Here is an 11,216-nt window from a genome sequence, read left to right on the forward strand (position 1 = left end):
AGCTTGGCGTGATTCAAAGAATGGATGCTAACATTGAGGAGGGGAGTGTTGAGAATTCAATATTAGCCTAAATAAGCTCACACCTAAATTAATTTGATATCATTGCTTACATCAATTTAGTTTTGATGTCATTGCTTACATCAATTTAGTTAGGTGAAAATTAAATATTTTTCTCATTTTTAATTTGAATGGTTTAAATTATTTTGTGGTTATTTTAATGAGTGGTTTAGATTATTTCTTGTAACCTATAAATACACTATTTATTGAGTTTTATCATCCAACAATAAAAGTTTAATTATAAGCATTTGAAAGTTTTATTAAGAGTTCTTTATCTTTTACAATTTATTGAGATTATTATAAAGAGAGTTTCTTTTTCTCGATCAATTAAAATTTTTACTTTATTTCGATTCAACAATACAGTCCTTGAATCATAGAACAGACAATAATGTGAATACCCTAACGAAAAATGCTCTTTTCCCCGGGTTGTCGTGTAAGACTGTCGTATAAGGCTTGGTACGATCCGGTAATGATGTTTTTCTGTTTTGCTCTTCACTTTGCTTGCATAACTCCACCCTTGCAAGTATGTGGAAAATGTCAAAGGCATCTAATGATCAATTGTAATTCATGTTTTATGTTCTGGCAAATAATTTAAATTCTCATTCAGTCAATAATATTGGGATATATTATAAGATTTGGTCAACACCATAATGCTTTACTAACATACTTTTACCATTAATCATAGATGAAGCTAAATAGATGGTGGAGATATTGCCTATCCAGGCAAATTTAAAATATAAATTACAAACCACTCCTCTTCACACTCTTAACACTAATTTACTCAAACTCTTCCTATCGACTTCAATATCTTTTTCATCGAAATACAATTTTTTCCGGCCAACTATAAAGGAACTTCGTAAAATTCGATGAATCATTTACCTAAACCTCCATTTTGCTTCTCCGTAAGCAACGACGCCGAGGACGGTCATTGTATAACCAGCAATGCCAATAACTGTGACGGGATTTCGAAACAAAAGTATCGAGATAACAACAGCCACTGCTCCTTTTGCATTGCCTAATACCTGAATCAAAATATTATCCCCAAAGGAACATAAGCAAAACCAATAACCAAGCAAAAAGGAACATAAGCAAAACCAATAACCAGGCAAAAAAGTCGAATTTATGGAGGGTTTTTAGTTCAGCTTTCAGCCAAGTAGGTATTATATGAGGAAGAGCTTAACGTCAATATATTTCCTATTGTAATCCGTAGATATAGATATAGAAAAGAAACTAGAGGAAGGAAGAAGACATTGAACCTGGAGTGTTAATGCACTTGTATGTTTAGTCACCAAGAAATTCGACAAATTAGCCGAATATGCGAGTGTCGAGTTAATGAGAAGAAGCAGCCACATGTATCTATGCCGTCTTCCAAGTGATATTGTAACTTCTACAACATTTGGTTCCATCACAAGTGCAGCAGGCACTAAAACTAGAACGGCAATCGGGGACATGTAGAGTAGCAAATTCATCGAGTTCAACTTTTCCCTGCAAGAACAATCCAACAACCAAGCGGTTATTTACAAGGGGAAGACGGATAGAAAATGTTTATAGGGAAGGAACAAAAGCCGGCAGCCAGTAGAGAGAGGGATTCAAGACATTATACACATTGTATTTAGATGATTAAAAAGTTAAGGATGAGAGTAAACTTAATATTAAAATATGACTACATGGCCTGGGACTAACATGAATAGCAGACAAACTTATCTTTGGTTGAACCCCAAGTGACTGCCTCCTCTCATCCAACTGAAAACTCACCATGATCAAGGAATAAAAAGGAAAATCGAAGCTAAATTCGACAGTCTTCTGTGCCAGCAACTATTAACCAAGCATGTAAAGATATGTGCAAGCAAATTGCAGATGATGAACAAATAGAAACATAAGTGTTATACCCTTCTGAAGAAAGCACAATCCCCTGAAGAACTGATTTGAAGGCCCTTGCAGCAGTTGCACTTATGCACATAATGAATCCAAACCAGTGAAAACCCGGTTCACCCTGCCACCAATAATCAAGTTCAAGGGTTTTAATTAAAGGAAGAGACAAAGGTTGGCTAAAACTGCAGAAAAGTTACAGAGCTCTGTATCCCTTTCCTACTTAATACAAATGATGAATGCTTAAAACAAGACGCTATACGTATACAAGCGCGCGTGCATAGTGGACTCGTCTTCTTCTCTTTGTTTTCCTTTCATCATTTTCATTCTAGGATGAGCGAGGAGCGAGACGGTTGTACTTAAAACAGGTCAATTATACATAAAAAAAGGCTTTGCCGATGAACAAGTCAGATATCTCGAGTCAGTTTCTTTTGTTTCCTGTTCTAGAAGTCCAAGACTCAAACCAATTTGCTAGAATAACTATGAATCACACAATGTTCTCGGATATGGCTAATCAAATTGCAGTCAATATCTCACGTAAATATACTTTCGTTCCGATTACACTACAACTTCAATTCTAAGGGAGGTAATTTGCATCATCACTGCAATCACAATGCAGTCAATATCTCATAAATTTTCTTAGGTTTTGATTAGACTACAACTTCGATTCCAACGTAATTTGCACCTTCATTGCACAATTATTGCAGAAAATTACCATCTAATCGAATCACTAAGTAGCTCAGTGCATGCCAAATTCTACATTTGAAGGTTTTGGCACATCTATTGTTAATCATCACCGGTGCCTCAATAAACTATCCTAAAAGTAAACATATAAATTAGTGAAACTGATATTGAAGTTGTGCCGTACCGAACATGTAACTTAAACCTAGCCAATCCACCTCAATGTTACTTCTTTTGTTCAAATTTCCGTTGTATCAAGATATTTCATTCTTCTAGATTCAGCTGAATACATATTTCCTTAGGCTTTACAAAGACTTACGGAAAAAGGACAATCCTGGAGTATTTCTACCCCAAAAGTTATGTTCTTCTCAATCGACTCTTCTTTTCCCTCGAGGTACCTATTGCAGACGGCATCCTCAAAATTCATCGCAAAACTTGGAATGTTAGACACATACCCGTATCCTACACTCGATTCGAAGTCCAAATAACATAGCCTAAAAGACAACAAAGTTGAAAAGGCTACAACACTTTGTTGGGTAGTTTCAGCTTCTAAAACAAATTACTTAATTAAGAACAATCTGGACTAACTAATGAAAAAGAGGATAGATTTCCCCCCAATAGATGGACTAATATAATGCATTACCATTATCTATGTTACTCGAACTCAAATACAAGCATCAAGTATGTGAATGTACCCATCAGTAATATGGCTAGAATTTTCTAAATCTTTTCTATGTATTTAGAGAATCCTTGGAGGTTGTATTTGTATCCTAATATCCATGTAGATAGGAGTGTTCGGAACAGGGTATTTCAAGAAAAAACAAAGTCCGAGCAACATTGTTGATCTCTCACAGGGATGGACCGAAGAAGGCTGGCGGGACGATCCCCTCTTGAAAATTTCAAATTCTAATGTATTTTAAATATTTTTTATTGATAATATGTTATATTCCCCAACAGTCCTACGTCCGTCCCTTCTCACTAAGAAATCTGATTTAAGATTTACTATAGTAAAAGATCAACGCATAGAATTACAACTAATTATCATACAAAAATAACATCAAAACAATCTCAGATCTATCATCTTGGTCACCACACATACACATTACACAAAATCAAAATCAAAATCAAAATCATGTAATGAATCTAAATAGAAACTTTCTTCTTTTTGCATCAATCAAAGATCACTAGGAGCTGAAAGAAAAGAAAAGGAAAGGAAAAAAAGGAACATTTACATACCCCACTGGCAATGACAACCCCAGCAACAACAGGCACAAGAGCACCATAAGTAACCCAAGCCTCCCTCTTGAAAGTCATCAAGTACGCAAACAAGGCAGTGAAAAACGGCGTCGTGGCACCGACGGCCTGGTTGAATGAAACCGGTAGGTACCTCAAAGAAACGTTGCCACCGACGACCGAACAACAAAAGACGACACTCAAAGTTGCAATCTTTAGGAACTGAGGCCTGGATTTGATCGGTTGGAGAGGGACGAGCTTGATTTAGACGACGGAGATCTAGCTAAAGAAAGCACAGGCCGACATATGGCACATTGTTAGGAATATTGGGAATCTGAAACCGTAGTTGGAAAGCAAGTATTTGTTCAAGAGGAGGACTCCGATGTTTGAGGAGTACCATAGGATTATGAGTGAAGATATGAAAAGGGTTTGCTTTTTTGACGATAATGGTTGCTGGGTTGATGACATTTTTGGAGATTTCGAGATCAGAAGAGAAGAAGGTTGGATCTGTTCTTCTATGAACTCGAAGAAGCAGATGAAATATAGAAGAACTCAAGTAGCTGTCGCCTGTGCTTCACTGGGAATTTTGGATTTTCTTTACTTTTATATACTTTGTCTTTTAAGTTTTAGTATAAACTACATGTTTAATATCTTAAGTATCACTTTTGTTTTGTTTCGGTCAGTCAATTATTATTTTTTCCAAAATCATATTTAACGTTACGTTTTGATTTTATTTTGATCACTTACCATTAAAAAATTAACATAATTACTGACGAGGCATTTTATTATTTTTAATGATAATATAACATTATCTAATGGCGAAATATCAATATTACCATTAATTTTTAATGGTGGTGATCAAAATAAAATCCAAACTATATGTTACGAATTATTTAAATAAATAACCAGGGTGACCAAAATAGAATAATAGTGATAGTCGGGGCATTAAAGCATAGTTTACCCTAAGTTTTGATATTTTTTAAGTTTTATCTTAAATTTATAAAAAATTGTTTAATTTCATTTGTTTTTAATATTTAATATCGATAGATTCTGCACTCCGCCCCCCCCCCTTTTTGAAGTGGTTTTTTTTTTTATATTTTACCTACCATAATAGTATATGTTGTTCATCTTTCAAAATCATAAACATGGCCCCAACAAACATTTATTCTTTTTTATCTTTTAAAATTTCTACATTTTGATATCCTTTAAAAAAAATTATGATTAATTTCCAATACTTTCCTATGATTTTATCATTTCTTTTTTTAATGAATAAAAACTAGCAAGATCCACTATTAATGAATATTGTTTCATTATTAAAAAATAATAAAAATTAAATAATATTTTATTATAATAATGAGAACTAAAAACAAATTAAAAAATCGAAAGAATAATAAAGGTTAAAACTTGAGACAACTTTGTAATTATGCTCATCTAAAAACACGGTTAACTAATTAATTAATTAAATTTTTTGAAAACATACAAAATATAGATAATACGTGGATGACATCCACCTTGATGTTCGTATTTGATTTTATAAGAATTGTGAGAGAATGCCACGTGTACTCGGCAGCTATTGTTCGAACGGTTCTGTCGGTGGAACGGACGTTTTCTCGATACCTCAAGAAAATATGACGTTTATTCTTAAGAAAAAATAATCAAAATTTAATTGATTTAAAAATAAATAAATAAAATTAGAATTCACTTACCTAATATAAAATTCCTATAATTTTATATCATTTTATAACTATTGGATAAAGAAAAATAAAAAACTAAGATTATTTATTTTTTCAGTGAATATATATTTTTATTTCTTATTGTTAATTTCAGTTATTAATTTATTTTTTTAATGGAAAGAGCATACACAAGAGCTAATTTAACTAATTACCATACTATCTGCATCCTATGACATCCTGATTATACTGTCGAATAACATCCGTCGGGGTTCTGGAAATAGTGAAGCCCAAACTTAGTCGATCGTACAAGTTTTGTCATTCCATCCGTCGTTGTATTGCATCGTCGAGGGACAGAGATGAAAACAATCTGCCAATTTCTCTTAAACAAGTCCACAATATATGGAGTCAGGGACGAGCACTCCACGTAGCTCCTTCCTCCTCCAACACTTCAATCGCGTCTTTGTAATTCGTTTTCACAACAACGGCTTTTAGCTGTAAATCCCAAGTCAGCTTGAGTCCAACAATGATCCCTCATGGTTCTGCCTCTAACACCGAACAACGTCCAATATATATTTCGCGTGTCCCACAATTCACGTACCATCTTCATCTCGGATAACCCCACCACAAGACGATGTGTCGAAACTGATCAATCTCGCACCATCCAAATTTAATTTGTACCACCCACCATCGGAAGCCTTCCAAACATTGGTTCGCTGGACAGACATAGAAGGTTGAAAACTCGCATATCGTACTTTTAGACGATTAAGCACCATTTCGTTCACCATACGCGAGTTGCGATGGAGGATGTTTTCTCTTGCAATATAATTCTCAATAATTCATTGTGCCTATTCCATAAGTTCCATACAATGGCTTCAAATCATAAGTAGGGATGGGTATCGGTCGGGTTGGGTCGGATTTTTGGTCCACCTGACCCGACCCGACCCAAGAATAATGACTCCTCCATCTGAAACCTGACCCGCATAATATACCCTCCACTCGACCCGATTTTTTGAAATAAAATCTGAATTATATCCGACCTGACCCGAAATAATAATAAAATATTATTTTTATTCAATAAAAATAATAATTTAATTTGAAAAAAATAATATGTAGAGTGATATTATTGTAATTATTTCTAAATATATAAGGTAAAATTATATTTTTTTTCCTAGGTCAGGTAAGGTATTTTTCACCCTAAATCTAAATCCGACCCGATCCGATCGGGTCGGAATCCGTCGGATTCGGGTCCCATATCCATCCCTAATCATAAGCCACGATTCTCGTCATTATGTGAAAAGTAACTAGGGTGACAAATATTTCATTGGGCTCATTTAATGATTTTAAAAAAGTGTAAAATTAGAAAATTTTACACTATATAATTGAATCTAAATCTATAAATAAATAAAAGTTGATCTTAGAATTTGAGGATTTTTTCTATTGCATTATAATTTGACCAGTTTTTAAGTAAAACTTGTTTGAACTAACCACTCCCACTGATGTGATTTTTTTTCGGTACATCCTCCACTGGTACGATTGATTATAAGTAAATAAGATAAATTTGAGTATTGATGCAAACCTTTTCTTTTGTTGTCTTTTCATTTAAGTCTCCTTTTATTTTAATTTTATTTCTTTAATATGTTGAGTCTTTTTTAAATCGTCTAAGTGAGTTTTATAAATTGTTTATTCTGGTTGAATGTTGACTTAGACGCCTAACTTATATTTCAGTGCCTTGCTAGTTTCAACTTAAGTAGCACCGAATCAATTTTTGCAAGTAAAACTATTTTCGTTGGCACACAAAAATGAAATTATGGCACACGAGGGTATGAAGACTCGTACTAGTACGTAATAGAGGAATCGTTCAAGGGACGTCTTGTCATGTTGGAAGGAAGGATCCGCTGAGAATAGAAAGATCTTTGACGAGCATAGGACATGTCTTGACGAGTTGGAGTCCAAGAGAAATGAACTAAAAAAGGAGATTCAAAGATATGCTTAACAAGATGGTGGACAAGGTGGGTCAAAGGAGTGATGCTCTTAAAGTTGAGATATTAGCCCTTGGGAAAGAATTACAACAACTCGAGGGAGATTTACATTTGTGCATGCAAGGCACCCGTGAGTAGTGAAATGTTGGTTGTTGCACTCGAACCCAATGTGGATGCCTCAATATCCAAGGAGTTCAAAGGACTAGATCAATCACGGATACGAAAAAATTTGTATGGGGTATGAAGCAACATTTCTGGGTCGTGAGTATCGAAGAAGATGTCCGTGAGGTAAATATTGCTAGAATATATTTAACAAATATTACAATGTTATTGTAGTGTCGTAGGTGTTCCAATGAGAAGCATGCCATTAAAATCTGAAGAGAATTTCAAATGGAATTTAAATAACATTTTCTAAATATACCAAAGATGAAATTCGACCCAATTTGATTGTCTCAAGCAGAGTCAATTCATGAGTATGTGCGCCAATTCAACAAGCTCATCCTACAAGTCTCATACATGAGCAGCGAAGACGCGCTCTTCACCTTTATGGATGATTTGTAACATTTGAGTCAAGACTCAGCTACAAGTAAGGAGGTCAAAAAGACAAGAGACAAGAGACAAGAAGCTTTTTGAATCCATAACTGCCGTCAAGTCACTGATCTAGTTTAGTAAGGACAAATGACCATGGACAAGTCTTCCAGACCTTAAAACAATGGTACTGTCGAGGGAGATGATGAAGGGCAGGCGAGAGATGATGAAGGAAACTCCTCATGTAAGAATGACAAGACTAGATTCAACCAATGGGAGAATGAAAAGGAGAGACACTTGTTGAAGTGTTACTTTTACAATGATACACACGTGATGAAGGATTGTCTTAAGAAAAATTGCTTTACCACCACCATCAGTAGTGATAATAAGTAAATAATTAGTTTTGTTGGGCCAAATTTGACATAATTGACAGAAAATTGGAAAAATATAGCGGTCGATTCATGCAGCCTTTCACTGTAAAAATTCCAATTGCAAAATGAACGTCTTTCCCAGCCCATTTACCATTTTATCACACCTTTATTGATGAGATATTTTACTATCCATTGATGATTAATATACCGCTTAAAGTTATCACTCCGTACACAAAAATAGGGATATGAAATCAGGTAACCGTTTAGGTTTCAATTAGATCATATCAGATCAGGTTAAATTGGATACAAGTCGTGTAAAGTCTATTTAATGGTTCGTTTCAGATCAGGTTAAGTCCAGATCAAATCAGTTTGGATCATTTTCAGGTTGATTTGACATCAGATTCAATTCGAATTCGGATCTTTAATTTCAGTTCAAATCGATGTCAATTCAGGTCAAAACGATTCATGTTTGAATCAGTTAAATACCAGGTTAATTAAGGTTCGGATGGAATTCAGGTCGGATCTCGTTCAGATTGGATCACATCATTGACAGAAAAAATTCATATTGGATCTTACGGGGTATGGATTAACTTTAGGCCGGGTTATTTTTGGATTAATTATTTTTCGCCTTTCATGAACGACGAATTGTAATTTGTAATTGCATATGATTTGGAGTAAATTACAATATATATATATATATATATATATATATATATATATAATTATGGGCTAATTTTAATAAAAATATAATTTTGAACTAACATGAAATTACAAATTGAAATTTAAATAAATTAAACAACACGCGTGGATGAGAGATCAAATTGAAATAATTATAAAATGTAATTAATATAAAAATAGACTAAATTGAATCTATTTAAAAAGTTGATGAACAAAAGTTTAAAGGTTTCAAAGATTATGATATCATTTATAGAGTTTGAAATGAAGTTTATTATGTGATTTATTGAGTTTGGAGTAAATTACAAAATATAAATAAGTATGGGTCAATTTCATATACAAATATAGTTTTAAGCACTAAATTGAACAAATATGAAATTACAAATTAATGTTTAAATAAATTAAACAACACATAGGGGTCAAATTGAAATAATTGTAAAATGTGAAACTAAAATTAATATAAAAATAGATTGACTTGCATTTATTTCAAAAGTTGAAGAACAAAAATTTATAAGATTTTGCATATTATAATAAAATTTTAAAAGCTAAATTGATTAAACATGATATTTCAAGCTATAATTTAAATAAATTAAACATGCAATATTCAAATTAAAATAAGGGTAAAGTATAGTAATGGTCTACTACTGAAGCTGCTCTCAACCTATTGTTGGGGGCAGCCTACTATCTTACCTCCCCCTTACCCCATTACATATGGGAACAAGGGACAACCATTTATAGTAATGGTCATTGAACTTTTCTAAAGCTTTTATTTAGGTTCTCAACTTTTAAAACTTGCAATGCAGTCCTCCAACATTTAATCTGTTTGCAATATGGTCCCCCGACGTTACACTGTCGTTAGTACATTTGCAATATGGTCACTGAACTTTTTAGGCGTTTGCATTTAGGTCCCCCAACTTTTAAAACTTGCAACACAATCCTCAATTTCATTCTAAACCCCAAATTCCTTTTCGATCTCGAATTTCCTTTTTCGCTTCTCTCTTCTCATTTTCAGCGTAACTTTTCAGTCGGGGATACATGAGAAATTCTAATCTAACTTTGAATTATGTGGAGGTGTTGACTTGAATAAGGGTCCATTGAGAGAAGACCTGACCAAGGGACTATCGGGACCATCAACGATTCAAGGTGTAATGTTAGATACAAGTCATCTCAGGTGAAGCATAGATGTTCGATAAAATGCTTGTGAGAAAAAAATAGGGTTAGAAATGCAAAGTTGACAAATACTACTAAGATGAACTAAGTATCATTGTTGAAAGTCACCAACAAAGCTGAAATTATTTTGTATAAATGGCATATAATAATTTATTCATTTAATCCTTGTGGTTAAAGATTTTCCAACAGATGATAAAATATAATGAAATCCCAAACAACGCATTCACCTCTCAGTCTCTTTCGCAACTCGAAAGGCATCATGAAAGGGTCAAGTAGCTGTTCCAAATATAATACCCTGTCATGATGCCTTTTCGAGTTGCGTGCATGCAGAATTATCTTATAAAGCTATAATTCAATATAATTCAACTGTAAAATTTCCAAAACATGTAAAAAAAATCCAATTTGTTCACGATATATTAGTCCCATAATCAACATGAACTTATTAAAAAGAATACGAGCTCACAGGACGCCAAAAACCACAGGTCGGATCAATACAATTCCAGTAAACTAGTACCAACAGTCTCTCGGATTGAGCATGGAGATTTCACTTTGTCGTTACTCACAGCCAATTCTCTGATTTAAAGAAAAACCAAACAAGAAGATCAAAAAAATTTAGCCTATGACCCTCTTTCACTTTTATTCTGATGGACTGAATATCTTTCATAAGGAGTACTAAAAGTTTTGATTAAGAAGAAAGAAATAAAATTAGAAGGTTTTGGTTCAAAACTAACATTGAATATCCAGATCATTAACACGCAGTTCCAAAAACATAAAAAATTCAATAGAAAACACATAATGTGAGCTGAAAATGGGAAAGTGCGAAAGAGGAAAAGCTTACTTCCGGATAGCCCAAAAGAGAAAATAAATACCTTCTTGCAAGTGAGGGGAGAGGCTAAGAAATAAACGCAATCGGTGTTGCGTTCCAGTAATTCTTCCTCCATTTTTTCTTTGTAAATGAAAAGCTGAAAGACAGAGCACTA

General features: G+C 33.7%; 1 protein-coding gene and 1 pseudogene across 1 annotated transcript in view; one reads left to right on the forward strand and one right to left on the reverse strand.

Annotated features, from left to right (window-relative positions):
* LOC120116831 (transcription initiation factor IIB-2-like) overlaps positions 1-453 on the forward strand; it is an 8,741-nt gene extending 8,288 nt beyond the window's left edge. Inside the window, exon 8 of the mRNA XM_039137243.1 lies at positions 419-453. Within this exon, the coding sequence (XP_038993174.1) occupies positions 419-427 (9 nt within the window). The 3' untranslated portion in view covers positions 428-453. The remainder of the gene's footprint in view (positions 1-418) is intronic.
* A 348-nt stretch (positions 454-801) lies between these two features.
* Positions 802-4,426, reverse strand: LOC120116826 (annotated as a pseudogene).
* Between the last annotated feature and the right edge of the window lie 6,790 nt (positions 4,427-11,216).

Source organism: Hibiscus syriacus, unplaced genomic scaffold, assembly GCF_006381635.1.
Source record: "Hibiscus syriacus cultivar Baekdansim isolate YM2019G1 unplaced genomic scaffold, ASM638163v2 tig00110303_pilon, whole genome shotgun sequence".
NCBI lineage: Eukaryota > Viridiplantae > Streptophyta > Magnoliopsida > Malvales > Malvaceae > Hibiscus > Hibiscus syriacus.